General features: G+C 48.6%; 1 protein-coding gene across 26 annotated transcripts in view; it reads right to left on the bottom strand.

Moving 5' to 3' along the window:
• The window catches only part of CFAP251 (cilia and flagella associated protein 251), an 89,538-nt gene that overhangs the window by 26,629 nt on the left and 45,124 nt on the right, over positions 1–17,785 (bottom strand). For 13 of the 26 annotated variants that reach the window (XM_078337492.1, XM_078337491.1, XM_035257889.3 and 10 more), the window contains 5 exons: positions 16,887–17,071; positions 12,986–13,100; positions 11,822–11,985; positions 4,692–4,797; positions 4,353–4,496 (listed from right to left, as the gene is read on the bottom strand). In XM_078337492.1, the coding sequence (XP_078193618.1) occupies positions 4,353–4,496; positions 4,692–4,797; positions 11,822–11,985; positions 12,986–13,100; positions 16,887–17,071 (714 nt within the window). The remainder of the gene's footprint in view (positions 1–4,352; positions 4,497–4,691; positions 4,798–11,821; positions 11,986–12,985; positions 13,101–16,886; positions 17,072–17,785) is intronic. The other 13 variants (XM_078337497.1, XM_078337499.1, XM_078337494.1 and 10 more) reach the window with 2 other exon arrangements.

The following is a 17,785-nucleotide window of genomic DNA, read 5'->3' as shown; positions in this document are numbered from 1 at the left end:
AGCACAGCAGAAAACAAGGCCAAAAGAGAGATATCCTCCTGGTGACATGGATGAGGGCCTGGCTTAGGTTCTGCTGCCATCACCACTCCCCTGGACCTGGAATTCTGCAAACTAGAAAATGGGTCAACTTAGGTTTCTGTAACTTGTAACCAAAGAACAAGGCTGAGGCTGGGCATGGTGGCTCACTCCTGTAATCCCAGCACTTTGGGAGGCTGGGGCGGGTGGATCACTTGAGGTCAGGAGTTCGAGACCAGCCCGGCCAACATGGTGAGATCCTGTCTCTACTAAAAAATACAAAAATTAGCGGGGCATGATGGTGCATGCCTGTAATCTCAGCTACATGGGAGGCTGAGGCAGGAGAATCACTTGAACCCGGGAGGTGGAGGTTGCAGTGAGCTGAGATTATGCCACTGCACTCCAGCCTGGGTGACAAGAGCAAAAGCCTATCTCAAAAAAAAAAAAAAAAGAAGAAGAAAGCTGACTAATGATTAATGACCCCACTCAGTGTGTTGAGTCCCTCTCTTCAAATGTGGGTGCCTCCGCAGTGAGCACCCCAGGAGATGGAGAGACTCCCAGGCCTGTTCTTGGAGATTCTGATTGGCTGGACCTGGGTGAGGCCCAGGAGCTGAATATTCAGTAAATACCCCAGGTGGCTCTGATGCAGCTTCCGCTTTGGGAAGCCACGTTCTAGGGAGCGCTCTTTGGAAAATCCGCTCTCAGGAACGCTCTGACGTGGGCTGTACGAACTTTCTCAGAGTTGCTTCTGTTTCTAGCAGTGTGCTGCTACAAAATGCACATCAGCCAAAGACCTTTAGAGGAGCTCACAAGAGTACCGGACGCTTTTAAGGTCCTCATTCAAGACTCAGCAGCGGTTAGTGGGCTCTGATAACTCATTTCTCCAGAAATGAGTTTTGTGTATGTGGAGCGCACAAAGCAGGTGATTCAAGGTAGGCCACCGAAGCGTGGAGAAGGGACGGTGACCACAGCCTACACCCCTCCAGGGTTCTCACCAAACGTGAACATCACGTCTTAGCTGGGCTTCAGGACTTTCATATCCTGAAGATGAGCGTGTAAAATGCTACATTTATGGAAAGCAGGTCAGCAATAGGGCCTGCAGTTCCATATTCTCTGACCCAGTAATTCTACTCCTTGTACTACGACCCAGGAAGATCATTAGAGAAATGTGCAAAAACCATGCACGGAGATGCTCATCACAGCTGTGTCTCTGGCACCAACCACTTCGGACAACTTACACGCCTGTCAGCTGGGGATGGTCCAGTTATGTCTGCAGCCTTTAAAAGACGTTGCCAAGGACTTTTTACCACCATGCTCACAAGACAAGTGACTGAGAATGTTGATACATATATATACACACACATCCTCTGTATAATGTTGATATGTATAGGTATATACCTATATATACCATATCTCAATTTTTTGTTTAAAAGTATAGATATTATCTATGTCCACATATAAAATGATAGGATATCTACCAAAATAATAACAGTGATGATGATCTCCGAGTAATTCCTGTTTTCCTCTTTATAATTCTATTGTCTAAATTAGAAAAAGTTAAAAAATTAAAATATATCCTTTAAAAAGCACGTTCTCAGAGAATTTTTGATATAATGAAAAATGCTTATGATACAATATTAAGGGAAAATATAGGATACAAACAAACATTCAATGTGGTATCAATTAGTTTTTTGTTTGTTTTTTATTTTTTGAGATGGAGTCTCACTCTGTCGCCCAGGTGGAGTGCTGTGGAGCAGTCTCGGCTCACTGCAACCTCCGCCTCCTGGGTTCAAGCGATTTTTCTGCCTCAGCTTCCTGAGTAGCTGGGACTATAGGCGTGTGCCACCATGCCCAGATAATTTTCGTATTCTTTAGTAGAGACAGGGATTCATCATGTTGGCCAGGCTGGTCTCAAACCCCTGATCTCAGATGATCTGCCAGTCTCAGGCTCCCAAAGTGCTGGGACCACAGGTGTGAGCCACTGCCCCAGCCCAATTAGTTTTTTGAAACTACATACATTTATACAGTCACACTGCACTTAAAGATGTTTCAGTGACAGATCACATACATGACGGTGGTTCCATAAGGTCATAATACCGCATTTTTGCTGTACTTTTTCTTCGTTTAGATATGCTTAGATACACAAATCCTTACCACTGCGTTACAGCTGCCCACGGTCTTCAGTGCAGTCGCATGCTGCTCAGGCTTGGCGCCTAAGAGCGACAGGCTCTACCATACGGCCCAGGCATGTAGTGGGCTCTGCCATCTGTGTTTGTGTCGGGACACTCTAGGATATTCACACTATCATGACGTCGCCTAACGACACAGTTCTCAGAACATCTCCCCATCATTAAGTGACGCATGACTATATATATGATTATATAAATATACAAAAAAACAGGAAAATATTAATAACTGTTCCATCTGTGTAGTGGATTATAAGTAATTATTTTCTTCATTCCACGTGTATATCTTTCCCCAACTTTATATAATGAGAATGCATTACATTTCAATTCAGAAGAAATACAATAAATTGTAATTTAGTTATTTATTTTGAGATGGAGTCTTGCTCTGTCACCCAGGCTGCAATCTCGGCTCACTGCAATCTCCATGTCCCAGGTTGAAGCGATTCTCCTGCCTCAGCCTCCCAAGTAGCTGGGATTACAGGTGCCCATCACCATGCCTAGCTAATTTTTGTATTTTTTTAAGTCAAAACAGGGTTTCACCATGTTGGCCAAGCTGGTCTCGAACTCCTGACCTCGTGATCTACCTGCTTCAACCTCCCAAAGTACCGGAATTAGAGGCATGAGCCACCACGCCTGGCCTATTTATTTATTTTTTGAGACAGGGTCTTCTCTGTCTCCCAGGCTGGAGTGCAGGGGCAAAATCACAGCCACTGCAGCCTCCACCTTCAGGGCTCAAGAAATCCTCCTGCCTCAGCCTCCTGAGTAGCTGGGACCACAGGCATGGGCCACCAGACCTGGCAGATTTTTTTGGGAGGATGGTGGGTAGAGACAGGATCTCCCTATGTTGCCCTGGCTGCTCTCAAACTCCTGGGCTCAAGTGATCTTCCTTCCTTGGTCTCCCCTTTGGGAAAATTACAGGCATGAGCTGCCACACCTGGTTTAACTGCACTTTATTTATTTTTTTGAGACAGAGTCTTACTCTGTCACCAGGCTGGAGTGCAGTGGTGCAATCTTGGCTCACTGAAACCTCCGCCGCCTGGGTTCAAGAGATTCTTCCGCCTCAGCCTCCTGAGTAGGTGGGACGACAGGCGCGTGCCACCACACCCAGCTAATTTTTGTATTTTTAGTAGAGACGGGGTTTCACCATGTTGGCCAGGATGGTCTCGATCTCTTGACCTTGTGATCCACCCGCCTCGGCCTCCCAAAGTGCTGGGATTACAGGAGCGAGCAACCATGCCCGGCAACTGCACTTTAAACAAGAGTTTATATGAAGAACATTTCCCTGAGGTGCTTCCTCACCCTGTTTGGAGCTCCTTGCAGCTGGGGGTGCTTTTGCAGTACGGTCATGAGGAATGGCTGCACCCTCCGTGCTCCACAGCCCAGACAAGCACCCACCTTCCAGAGGCACCCCATTACCACCTGCTAGGTTAATAGCAAGTAGACAGCGAGAATAACGGTGATGACAATAGTAACTCCCGGCCTTCGCTGAGCTCCTATGCACCCAGCACTGTGCCCAGGACTTCAAAGGCATCAGGTCCCTCCTCAAATCCTATGAGGCTGGCTGGGTGCAATTGCTCATGCCTGCAATCCCAGCAATTTGGAAGGCTGAGGTGGGCATATGACTTGAGGTCAGGAGTTCAAGACAAGCCTGACCAACGTGGTGAAACCCCGTCTCTACTAAAAATACAAAAATTAGCCAGGCGTGGTGGTGGGTGCTTGTAATCCCAGCTGCGTGGGAACCGAGGCAGGAGAATCGCTTGAACCTGGGAGGTAGAGGTTGTAGTGAGCCGAGATTGCACCATTGCAGTCCAACCCGGGTGACAGAGCAAGAGTTTGTCTCAAGAAAAAAAAATCCTATGAGGCTGGTCCTTGCCCAGCAAGGGGCAGGGCTGAGACTGCAGCCCCAGTACATCCAATTCAACACCATGGTTGCAAGATCCATTTTCTAACCAGCGTGGAACTTCCATGAGGAGTGCACCTTTTAGGAAAGCAGTCACTCAGGAGTGAATCTGAAATGCCCAGATCCGTCTTTCGGATCCATTTATGCAAGAAAAATATGAAATTTTTACTCTGACCTATAAGGATTGTTCCCAGAGGTCATTTTTTATAAATAGCATATCCCATTGCTGCTCTTGTTTTCGTTCTCCCTACCTTCTCTTCAGATGGGTAAAAGCCAATTGCTCTCATGACAAAAGGCAGCTCTGACAGGCAGATGTGTTCCGACACCTTTCTGGTCTCCATTGTGTCAATGCCTTGACTGCGGAGCTGGGAGTAGTAGAAGTAGTCTTCTAGCTCCTAAGTAGAAATAGAACAGAGACACAAAACGCATTTAGGCTTAAGTCTGAAGCATCCATGAAGACTTCAAGGACATTTTCTAGAAAGTACATTTTAAGCTCAGTGGGGGAATAGAGCTTTGGAATAAAGCAACAAGGTTAACCCTGGGCACATCCACTTTAAAAACTTAACCAGGTGTCACTGGGAAGTGTTTACCCTGGGAACAGTTACCCTGTAGAATTTTCCTTCCCGGCCGCCAGACAGCAGACCGTAGAATGGGGTCAAGTCTTCACCCCCAAGAGAAACCGCTGCCTCCAGGACACTGGAACAATAACAGAGATGTCCCTGTTAGAAAGCGCTCGAGCGTGAGCACAGGTCAGAAGGTGGCCCGCACAGCACTGCAGCCTCTGAAGGGTATCACGGTGCAGACACAGTTAGGGTCTCTGTAGACTTGCTAAGAAAAGGTCCTTCAAAATGAAGCCAAAACCAGAAAGTTGCATTTCAAGCGTGGAACTCGGACGTAGAGGGCACCCGCCCTCATTATGGTGATATTCTCTCAATGATGACAGGGCAGGTGCTTGGTAATTTGTCTGCAATCTTTGGGGAACACGTCTCTCCTGGGGTGGGGGAGGCATGCTGTTGTTCTGAAACCACAATCCTCCCAGACAGAGCAGCCTTACCCGTAACTTTAGTTCCACAAACGATCAGAGTCAAAAGAATGGGATATTGTACAGGCAGACTGCCAACACTAATTGCTTCCATAAAAACTCAGGAGACCACAGGGACCCATGCCAGTCAGATAAAAATAACCCTCTGCTCTCTAACGCAAGGTCAGATTTTCCAAAAATAGGCCCTTTCAATGGTAAGAAAACCTACTTTTGTAAGAGACCAACTTTGCCTCCTGCAAAAGGCTAATCATCAGAAATCATTCTAATAATCCACTGACTGGATTTCTGCGAATCAGGCAATCAGCTTCTGCCGGGACATCAAAGACACCTCATGTAGACCACAGTGGGGAAGTGGGGAAGCGTCCAGAATGTGGAGTCACATGGACATACATGCAAGTCCCTAGCTCTGCCCCTGGCAAGCTGTGTGACTCTGGGCAGGTAACTTAACCTCCCTGGCCTCAGTGTCTTCCACTATAAAATGAGAAGATTCTGCCTCATAACATTGTTGTAGGAATTAATAAATGAATGCATGCAAGGTGCATTAGTCTGTTTTCATGCTGCTGATAAAGACATACTTGATACTGGGCAATTTACAAAAGAAAGAGGTTTCTTGGACCTACAGTTTCACGTGGCAGGGGAGGCCTCACAATTATGGCAGAAGGTGAAAGGCACATCTCACATGGCAGTGGCAAGAGAGAGAAATGAGAGCCAAGTGAAACGGGTTTCCCCATATCAAACCGTCAGATCTCATGAGACTTATTCACTACCAGGAGAACAGCATGAGCCCCCACGATCCAACCCTCTCCCACCAGTCCCCTTCCACAACACATGGGATTTATGGGAGTACAATTAAAGACGAGATTTGGGTGGAGACACAGAGCCAAACCATACCATTCTGCCCCTGACCCCTCCAAAATCTCATGTCCTCACATTTCAAAACCAATTATGCCTTCCCAACAGTCCCCCAAAGTCTTAACTTATTTCACATTAACTCAAAAGTCCACAGTCCAAAGTCTCATCTGAGACAAGTCAAGTCCCTTCTGCCTGTAAGCCTATAAAATCAAAAGCAAGTTATTTACTTCCTAGATACAATTGGAGTACAGGAATTGGGTAAATACAGCCATTCCAAATGGGAGGAAGTGGCCTAAATAAAGGGGCTACAGGCCCCATGCAAGTCCATCAGGGCAGTCAAATCTTAAAGCTCCAAAATGATCTCTTTGATTCCATGTCTCACATCCAGGTTACTCTGATGCAAGAGGTGGGTTCCCATGGTTTTGGGCAGCTCTGCCCTTGTGCCTTTGCAGGGCACAACCTTCCTCTCGGCTGTTTTCACAGGCTGGCATTGAGTGTCTATGGCTTTTCCAGGCAAATGGTACAAGCTGTCAAACGACCTACTATTTTGGAGTCTGGAAGATGGTGGCCCTCTTCTCACAGCCCACTCAGCAGTAACCCAGTCGATACCCTGTGTGGGGGCTCTGACCCCACATTTCCTTTCCACATTGCCCTAGCAGAGGTTCTCTATGAGAGCCCCACCATTGCAGCAAACTTCTGCCTGGACATCCAGGCATTTCCATACATCTTCTGAAATCTAGGCAGAGGTTCCCAAACCCCAATTCTTGATTTCCGTGCAATTGCAGGCTCAACACCACATAGAAGCTGCCAAGGCTTGAGGCTTGCACCCTCTGAAGCCACAGCCTGAGCTCTACATTGGCCCCTTTCAGCCATGGCTGGAGCAGCTGAGGTACAGGGCACCAAGTCCCTAGGCAGCACACAGCATGGGGATTCTGGGCCTGGCCCATGAAACCATTTTCTCCTAGGCCTCCAGGTCTGTGATGGGAGGAGCTGCCATAAAGATGTCTGACATACCCTAGAGACATTTTTCCCTATTGTCTTCAGGATTAACATTTGGCTCCTGATAACATAAACAAATTTCTGCAGCTGGCTTCAATTTCTCCTCAGAAAATGGCTTTTTCTTTTCTATCACATGGTCAGGCTGCAAATTTTCCAAACTTTTATGCTTTGCTTTCCTTATAAAACTGAATGCCTTTAACAGCACCCAGGTTAAAGGTGAATGCTTTGCTGTTTAGAAATTTCTTCTGCCAGATACCTTAACTCATCTTTCTCAGCTTCAAACTTCCACAAATCTCTAGGGCAGGGACAAAATGCTACCATTCTCTTTGTTAAAACGTACCAAGAGTCACTTTTGCTCCAGTTCCCAACAAGTTCCTCATCTCCATCAGAGACTACATCAGCCTGGACCTTATTGTCCATATCACTAAAAGGCTTTTGGCTAAAGCCACTCAACAAGTCTCTAGGAAGTTCGAAACTTTTCCACATTTTCCTGTCTTCTTCTGAGCCCTCCAAACTTCCAACCTTTGCCTGTTACCTAGTTCCAAAGTCACTTTCACATTTTCAGATATCTTTTCAGCAATGCCCCACTCTATTGGTACCAATTTACTATATTAATCCCTCTTCACACTGCTGATAAAGACACATCTGAGACTGAGAATTTACAAAAGAAAGAGGCTTATTGGACTTACAGTTTCACATGGCTGGGGAGGCCTCACAATCATGGTGGAAGGTGAAGGGCACGTCTCATATGGCAGTGGCGAGAGAATGAGAGCCAAGTGAAACGGGTTTCTCCTTATCAAATCATCAGATCTCATCAGACTTATTCACTACCACAAGAACAGCATGGGGGACACTGCTCCCTGCCCCCAGTCCAACCATCTCCCACCAGATCCCTCCCACAACACACGGGAATTACCAGAATACAATTCAAGATGAGATTTGGGTAGGGACAGAGAGCAAAACCATATCACAAGGATTGGAGACAAAGTCCTTTATTTCCCTCCTGTAATGAACGTTTGTCAAGGTGTGGGGTGGACTTAGAAAGCCCTGGCTGTGAATCCCGCCCCACTGCCTCCTCTTTTGCTTGGGCAGTCAATGGAACCCTTGTTGTTAGCTTCTTGACGTGTTCTGTGGGGATGAGGGTGGTGCCTGCTCCCAGGACGGCTGTGAGGATGAAATCAGATGATACCTGGAACTCAGGGCAGGGCCCGGCCCCGAGAAAGGTTCAGCACAAGTGGCTGGGATTATTATGGGTGTGGAAATGGGTGTTGGCACGCACCTACACCTCTCTCAGGTAGAGTCTGCCACGCACTGTCCCTGGTCCTCTCACTGAGGCATGCACAAGTCCACAGGTTAACTTAAAGTCTGAGGGACCTGGGTATTCTCCAGGGGTGCCTGAGGACCCCTCCGGCAGGGCTGGGTCTTCCCCACTTCTCAGTTCAAGTATTAGGCCACGGAGGCAAGTGTTCAGCTGAGAGGGCTCCCTCTCTGGGGCCTCCAGGCCAGGCCCAGGCCCAGGCCCGATCCCGACAAGCTCCATGAGCACCAGGCCACTTTTAGCCATGTGGCTCTGGAGCACGGCCAGGTAAAGGCTGTAAGTGACATAGAGAGCCTGTCACCACCAGGAGCCCCTGAAGGGAAAGGCTGGCAAGAGCACTTGGTCCTCCAGGAGCAGCTGAGGCTCCCGGCTCTGGTGTTCAGCGCTCCACTACATCCCTGCCTCCCGGCCACTGCCAACCGACCCCAGAGGGGTCCAGGGCTGCACTTGGCTTTCTCCAACCCATGCTGGGAAAGAGATTCCCTCTCTCTGTGGTGAGAGCTAGAATTTGTGAAATTTGGGAACTGCCAGCAGCCATCTTCCTGCTGAGTAAGGAAACCCAGTTCCACAGAGAGTGAAGCCAAAAGCAGGGCCATGTGGACAGTGAGCGCTGCGGGCACTGTGTGCCGCTGTCCCTGACCATCCTGCTGTGCAACCACATGCCATCCCAACAACCTTCTCATACATCCCCTTTTTGCCTAAATTGTGTTTCTAAGACTCGCAACAAAAAAGAGGTCATTAGGGCACTAAAGGGAAATGACACTTACTGAAAGCCTGCTCTGTACCCAGCAAGCCACACAGTACTTTTCGAAAGGAGCTAAAGCTCTGAGCCCCATGACGAACACACAGTAGGTGCTCAGTAAATGCTCCCTAGAGGAGGAGAAGGAGGAATGGTCTGAACTTGGTGGTAGCAGTCCCACTTAATGGCTGGAGGAGCTGAGGCTCCGAGAAGCAAAGGACTTGCCTGGTGTCATCCAGTGAGCATGGAGTGACTAGCCAGGATTCCAATCTGGGTCCCTGCTCTTGGCTGAGCAGGGCAGCAGGATGACAGGAGGCAGGGAGGCTGGGCACAAAAAAGTATGGGGGATTTTGAAACAGACACCAGACAAAGAGAGGAAAAAGGGTGGCATGCTAGCATCGAGGGGGAGAAGAAGGGGCATGTGGAATGAACTCCAAGAACCCCAAGAGAGGCAATGGAAGGGCTGTCCTGGGGCGGGAGTGCCGTGGGCTGTGATGGTGGCACTCTGGGCCCAGGGCTGCACTTACTAAAATAATGGAACGTGAGGGGATTTGTCATCTTCATCTCCCCGGACCACTCATCAACAGTAACTTGGTAGGAAATTTTGTTTACTTGTTTAGGGTTTTTACATTTCTTTCCATTAGTGAAGTACTGATCATATTAACTCACCAGAAGCAGCAATGAAGTGCTAATTAGTTTACAACGATCCTTTGTCCCCACCACAGATTAAACTGAAATTCTCAGAAACCTGGACTCTGGCCAGGCACAGGAAAGCTATTGGAAAGCAGAGGCCTTTTTGAGTTCTTCTTAAATTTCTACCATTCCAGAGCCCACGACGACTGAGAAGACAAACATTTTAGGAGAAAGGTTCTAGCTGGGTGCAGTGGCTCACATCTGTAATCCCAACACGTGGGGAGGCCAAGGCTTAAGCCCATGAGTTCAAGACCAGCCTAGGCTTGGTGAGACTCTGTATCTACAAAAAATAATTTTTTAAAAGTTAGCCAGGCATGATGGCATGTACCTGTGGTTCCAGCTACTCGGGAAGCTGAGGCAGGAGAATCGCTTGAGCCCAGGAGTTCAAGGCTGCAGTGAGCCATGATCACACCACTGCACTCCAGCCTGGGTGACCGAGCCAGACCCTGTCTCAACCACCACCTCAACAAATAGAAAGGAAGGTTCCGCTTGCCCCTGCAGGGCATGGCTTGCCCCCATGGTTCCAGGTAACAAGTCAGCAGACAAGGAACCAGGCAGCCATTCTGAGGCCACGATCCCTTTTCAATGGGAGAGTTCACCTCCAGCTCCTAAATCCCCAAGTTCCCAAGATCTGCTCTCTCAGGTGAAGGCAGGGTGGAAGTCAGAGCTGCAACTGCAATCTCAAACCGCTGTGGTTCCAGAGCAGATTTAACTGGCTATTTTTGCTCATATTCAGGTTAAGAGTAGAAGCATCAATATCCAACATAAAAAGAAAGATGTGCACTTGGCAGATGGCAGGGGGTGCATTGCGCTGGCAGCCAAGAGTCAGGTTGTTCTCTGAGGAAGGAAGGTGCCTCCGAGCTGTTTTTGCTCCCCTACGTCACATTGCCAGGAGAGGCCCAGCCGAGACACAGGCAGCGAAGGGGCTCAGAGAAGTGGTCAGAACAGGAACTGGCTGCCCGTGGCTGACTCTGCCCTGTGGCAGCTGGCTGAATGTGGGTAGAGGAGAGGACAGTGTGGGTGCCGGTCCCCTCTTGATTAGGGAAGATCCTAAGCTCATAAACAAATGCTCTTACGGGAAGATGAGAAGAAAGGAATTCACTCACTTCTTGAGCGCTTAGCTCTATGCTATGTGCTTTTCCCATATTAAACTACCCGATCTTCACAGGGATCCCACAGAAGTCCCTATCATCGGCCAGGCGCGGTGGCTCACATCTGTAATCCCAGCACCTTGGGAGGCCGAGGTGGGCAGATCATGAGGTCAGGAGTTTGAGACCAGCTGACCAACATGGTGAAACGCTGTCTCTACTAAAAATACAAAAATTAGCTGGGCATGATGCCACACACCTGATATCTCAGCTACTCAGGAGGCTAAGGCAGAAGAATTGCTTGAACTCAGGAGGCAGAGGTTGCAGTAAGCTCAGAGCGTACCACTGCACTTCAGCCTGGGTGACAGAGCGAGACTCCACCTCAAAAAAAAAAAAAAAAAAATAGCAGTCCCTATCATCACCCCCATTTCGCAGGCAAGGACCTGGAGATCAGAGCCGTAAAGAAGCTTGCCCTAGGCCCCACAGCCAGTGGAGGGTGGCCCCATATTCAAGCTCATACACATCCCTTTAACCTCAAAGTCCACATACTCTCTGACATTCAACTCAAGAATTCTCCAGCCTGACCGCAGGCTCAGGCTCGCCATTCAGGGCAGGGAGGGTGAGAAGAAGAGCCTGAAATACCCCTTCAAATGACCCTCTTACCATTTCCATAGTGCATGCTTTGGAGGGTCGGCCCAGATCTTTCTAGCAGGTGTGACTATGCGGAGCAGAGGGAGAAGCATTTTGGGGAGCAGGGGTGAGTCCCAGGTGCTGTCACACCGCCTGAACTGCAAACGCCATCGGTCCATGGAGCAGGACAGCAACTTCTGTGTGCGCAGTAATATGAGCAATGCCACCAGGAGCAACCTGAAAGCCAGGCCCTGTGACATCCTAGCATAGTGCCTGGCACGCAGCAGGGTTCAGTGTCTGTCTGCTGCTGAGTAAAAAGGAGTGTCCACATGACACCTTCCTTCTCTCCCGTCACATACCTTAAATTGATTTTCCACTGGACCACTGAGCGATCATGCCCCCCTGCGGTGAATGCGTAGAGGCCGTCATAGGAAAGGGCCATGCCAGCCACCCCATTTGGGTGGCAGACAATAGCAGTTGTTTTATGTGGATTGCCGTCCACTGGTAAGATCTGCAGTCCCACCTAGAAAGGAATACGTAAGTGGATATTCAGACTCAGGTAGCTGGGCCCAAGAGAGGCCTGGCACGTTCACATGTCACCTCCAGACCTGTGTGGCAGAAGGACCTGCTGCTGAGTGAAAAGGGGTTTACATTTGACACCTTCCTTCTCTCTCTGTTGCATATGTTAAGTTGATTTTGTCTGGACCCATCTCCAAGTGTGAGAGCCCCATTTAATGTAGCTGGGCATTCATACACCGGCCCTGAGGACACGAGCCCCTTGCACAGTTCTAACAGATGCACAGAAGACAGAAGGGGAGCTTTCCTCCCTGTCTGCATGCTCAGTTGTCCAAGGTTTTCTGGAATAAATCTCACAACCTATGACTTTTACACTTTCTTGGGTTTTTTGAGACAGAGTCTCCCTCTGTCGCCCAGGCTGGAGTGCAGTGGCGCGATCTCAGCTCACCGCAACCTCTGCCTCCCATGTTCAAGTGATTCTCCTGCCTCAGCCTCCCAAGTAGCTGGGATTACAGGTGCCCGCCACCAAGCCCATTGAATTTTTGTATTTTTAGTAGAGATGGGGTTTCACCATGTTGGCCAGGCTGGTCTCAGACTCCAGCCTGCCTTGGCCTCCCAAAGTGCTGGGATTACAGGCATGAGCCACCACGCCCAGCAGGCTATACACTTTTCAATGTAGACGATTCATTAAATCATACAACGAAGTGTATCAATTTGCATGTTTTTATAAGAGTTTTCCATGCAAATAAACAAGAAGGAAAAATCCTTTGCTGGCCCATGTATCTTCACTGGGAATACAAAAAATGCAGTAACTCTGCTCAGAAATGTCTCCCAAGAGGCTTCCTAACTCATCAAGGACAATCTTCAGTATCACAGCTGACTGGGGCGGCAGCAGTTGGGCCTGGCTGTAAAACCCAGGCTCTCTCGAGTCTCACGATCTTTGATAATGACTGCCGCTCCTGACACACAGAGTCAACTCCCAGAGCTGGAGAAGACGGCGCTGTTACCTTGTCTCTGTTAATAAACACCAAGTAGCGTTTCGGCAGCTCTGCCATGCTTCTCACCGGGAGGACCTGTGCCTGCTCAATCGGGGAACCATAAGCTGGCCCCATAAGCGTCTTCCTGAAGGAAAAAAAAAAAAAGAGAGTTTTTTGAATTTCACAAATTTCAACGTAGGTTTTATGATCGTTTGGTCATGGATGGGGCATGATGGCTCACGCCTGTAATCCCAGTACTTTGGGAGGCTGAGCCAGGCAGATCAGCTGAGGTCATGAGTTTGAGACCAGCCTGGCCAAGACGGTGAAACCCCACCTCTATTTAAAAAAAAAATTAGCCAGGTGCGGTGGTGTGCACCTGTAGTCCCAGCTACTCAGGATGCTGAGGCATGAGAATTGCTTGAACCCGGGAGGTGGAGGTTGCAGCAAGCTGAGATCACACCACTGCACTCCATCCTAGGCAGCAGAGTGAGACCCACCCTCAAAAAAAAAGAAGAAAATCTAACTATATCTCCACATTGCTAGACCCTATCCTAAGATAATCGTGATAGTTTGGTGTATACGACTCAAGAATTTTTTATTATAATTTTATATAAAAATAGAATTATGCTATTCATGCTTCACTGTAGTTTATCTCATCACATATTGGAGCTATTTCCACGTCACTACACAGAGAGCTGTCTTACTCTTCCTCTTTTTTCTTTTCTAAAAGCAGCATCGCTTTCCAGTGTACTGACAAGCCATCCGTTTAACTAATCCCCTATTAATGGGCATTTGGATTGTTTCCATTTTTAAAAATATTTTCAAACAAGACACCCTTTTACTTATGCCTTGGCATACTGTTTGAGTTCTTCTGTGGGCTACATTCCTAGAAGTCAGAAGATACGATACAATTTAATGGAGGGTGACAAATTGCTTTCCCAAAAGGTTACAGTGATTCATACCCGCTCCCCAGCAGCGGATGAGAGTGCCTATCTCCCTATCCTCTTGCCAACGCTGAGCCCTATCAATCATTTTTATCATTGCTAATCTGATTGGAGAAAAATGATATCTTGTTTTCATTTGCATCTTTGATATACTCATGAGCATCTGCTCCTAGGTTTATTGGCCTTTTTCTGTGAACTGCCTTTTCACGTTCTTTCAAATATTTTTTAAATGCATTTTTAAATTCTTTTGGATTTATCATGAAAAGACAATTCCTTCCCAATTAAGCCATGATTATGAGGCTTTATTATTCCTACAGCTTAGAGAATGCTTTAAGCAAGGGGTTTTACTCTGGAATGATGGAAATTTCTGAAGCTAGACAGAGGTGGGGGCTGCACAGCACTGTGAGTGTGCTAAATGACACGGAAATCTTCACTTTCTTTTCTTTTTCTATTTTCTTTCGAGACAGAGTCTTGCTCTTTCACCCAGGCTGGAGTACAGTGGCGTAATCTTAGTTCACTGCGACCTCCGCCCCCCAGATTGAAGCAATCCTTCTGCCTTAGCCTCCTGAGTAGCTGGGATTGCAGACACGCACCACCATGTCCGGCTAATTTTTGTATTTTTAGTAGAGACTCAGTTTCACCATGTTGATCAGGCTGGTCTCAACCTCCTGACCTCAGGTGATCCAGCTGCCTTGGCCTCCCAAAGTGCTGGGATTACAGGTGTGAGCCACCATGCCCGGCCAAACTGGTCACTTTCAACTCATTCGTTTTATGTTATATGAGTATCACCTTGATAAAAATTTTAAGATGCTTTATGCTAATTTCACATTGATCATCAATAGGCAGAAACTCCCAACTTTGTTTCCAAAAGTCTCTCCCCCCTCTTTCCTCCGGTGAATAACCGTTAGCAGGAACTTCAGGCCCAAGTCCTGTCAGCCCCCATTCTCTGGCCCTGCCGATTCAGTGTCTTAGCACTGCATGTATCTGAGAGACATTCTCTGTCCAAAAAGTATGTGTTCATTAAAAACTAGCAGAAGATATGATAAAATTTCATAGTGCTTAATAAAAACTAGGCACAATGATTCTGAAGTCTTTCTAAAGCTCTTCTTCATACATGCTTTTGGGTGTTTTAATTGTTTAAGGCAATTGTCCTGGATTTCTCTTTCTACCATAAGACATGGCATTTCTCAGTCATTTTTTTCTTGGCCTTCTGGGAAAGAACTGTTTAAAAAAAAATCCCAGGTGGTCCTGGCCTTTTGAGGACCTCTCTTATCTGAGATATATTTCAAAGCAATGATTGTCCTGGATCCTGGGCCAGCTGCTGCGGCCAGTTCCCTGACTTCCTTCTCCTGGTGGCAGTGGTGGTGGTGGCAGTGGTGGGTCACTGAAACACTCTCCCTTCCAACTTCCCCTGCCTCCATGCTTCTTTCCAGCCATACCCAAGACACAGCCAAACCAAAGGCAGAAGCTCCCCTCCAGGGCTGACCAGGCAAGATCCCACAGCCAGGACTGTGTGGAGGCCCCAGAGCACTGAGTGGAGGACAGGGTCGGGGCGCGGTTCCAGGGTCAAGTCCTGCCCTGCTTGACCTTGGGCAGTCACACAGCCTCCTGAAGCTCAGTGGGAGAATGCTCAGCAGGCTGAGGAGGAGGGAACAGGAGGATGGACGGTGTGGCCCCCGCTGCACTCGAGGGTCGATTGTGTGTGTTTCTCCTGAGGGCTCACAGGGATGGAAGCACAGGGGTCCCTGTGCAGGTGCAGGACTGCGTCAGGCAGGAGGAGACATGGCTCTAAGATGCCGGGCTACAGATGCCCTGCTCTCTTGCTGGTGTCTTCTCTGCTCATGGCTTCAGCCGTCCTGTGCTCCTGACACCAGCCCAGCCCCTCCCGGGACCTCCACACTCCAGAGCCTGATTCATGGGTTCCCATCTGAATGCCAAGCAGGCATCTCAAGCTTGCCTTGGCCAGTCTCTGACTCCGGGTTTGTCCTTCCCTCATCCTCCTCATCTCTTTAAAGGGCTATTCCATTCTTCTGGCTTCGTGAAGTGTCTTCTCTCACACCTCCTTTTCCCTCCATTAGCAAACGCTGTTCGCTTTGCCAGCAGGATATACCCAGAATCTGACCCCCTCCCTGTGGCCCCTCAGGGCCAAGCCTTACTCGGGAAAGAGATGGAGTCCCCAGGGTGCCGTGTGCCGGGCACCTGCCTGGGCCTCTGACCTGCTCTCCCGTGCCCCCTCCCCGCCCACTCCACTCTGGCCCTACCAGCCTTCACGGCATTTCCCAAATCCCAAACGCCTCCCACCTTTGGTCCTTGGGCCTTGCTGGTCCACTCTCTTTCCTCCAAGAGCAGGGCGGCCCCTCACTTCCCTCTCGCTTCCTTCCAGTCTGTTCAGATGCTCAGATGTGCCCTGCTCTCCAAGGCCTTCCCTGCCTCCCCACCTTTTTATCCTGCCTTTTCCCATTCTTTGCACGGACCTGACTGCCACATACCTACTACCTGGCTACTTGTTCACACGATTGCATCATCCCCACCTCCAACCAACATGTAAACTCCACAGTGATGGAAACGGTTTCCATCCTGGTCTTCAGCACCTAGAACAGTGCCTGGCTCACGTAGGGGTGTAGACAAAGGAGTGCTAGCAGTTAAAGTTAAAGCTCCTTTGAGAGCCAAGAGTAAGAAAAAATCAAATGGTTGTTAGTAGCCAGGTAAAAATATGTGTTTCTTAATGAGAGGGGATTTTAGAGCATCAGCGACTTTCCCAGGGCCCCAGGTTTGTGTCCTCCCTGGGTCTGCACATCCCGCCTCCACAATGGGTCATGTGACCTTGGCGAGAATCACTTACTTACCTGCTTCCCTTTCCTCCTCTGCAGAGTGAAGAGGATGAAAACAGTAGCCAAGCTGCCTGCAGGTCCCTAAGTGGAGGCTTGCCGCAGGCTGGGGTTAGAGAACTCGGTCCGCCCCCTGCCATGGGCGCTCCAAGTGCTCACCTGCACATTTTGGTGGTAGCATTAAAAAGCTTCACTTTGTAGCCACTGTTGCAGATGAGCAAGAAGAGTTCCCTGGTGAGTGGCGGGTACCAGACCATGCAGGTGGGGTAGCAGCCCTGGTCGGTGCGGTGAATGTCCAGGACTTCCAGGTGGTCTTTGTAGCTCCTGAGAAGATCATACTCTATCTGCAGAGGAGCCCAGAGGGACACACGTGAGGACGGAGCCAAATTAAAGGCTCAGCTAAGGAGCCCCAAGCTCTTGGGTGACAGGCTTTATCATTATCAGCCAAGGTGCTGTTCTGAGGGAGACGGTATCAGGTTTCCCAAGAGGAGACCTGCCTAGACCTGACACCAACTAAGTCATCAGTACTGAGCATTCACGATGCGGGAGAGCTGAGTGCTCTAGAAACATCTCCACACCATCCTCAGAACTTCCTTGCAAAGAAGTGCTGTCGTTCCCATTTTACAGATAAGGAAACAGATATTCAGAGATGCTCAGAGCGGCTTGTCCAAGGTCACATAGCTAAAAAGTGACAGAGTAAAAACTCAAAAATTCAAAGTTAGGTCCAGCTGACTCCCACACCTGACGTCTGGCAGTTCAGTTATACTGTGTCACTTATCATTGTCTTAGGAACTAATTCATACCTAAATCTTAGCCCAGTGCTTGGCAGTCACAAATCAGCAGCTGCTGAACTGAGCCCATACATGTATGTTTTGGTGGGCGGAACAGAATAGATGAATGGATGAATGGATGGATGGATGGATGGATGGATGGATGGATAGATGGATAGATGGAAGAATAAATGGAATAAAGGAAGGAAGGCGAGAGAAAGAAGGGAGGGGTGGGAGGGAGGGAAGAAGAAAGCAAAGGAAGGAAGGGAGGAAGAAAGCAAAGGAAGG

This window comes from Callithrix jacchus, chromosome 9, assembly GCF_049354715.1.
Source record: "Callithrix jacchus isolate 240 chromosome 9, calJac240_pri, whole genome shotgun sequence".
In the NCBI taxonomy this organism is placed as follows: domain Eukaryota; kingdom Metazoa; phylum Chordata; class Mammalia; order Primates; family Cebidae; genus Callithrix; species Callithrix jacchus.
Note: the sequence above shows the minus strand (reverse complement) of the source record. Positions and strands in the feature narration are given on the sequence as shown.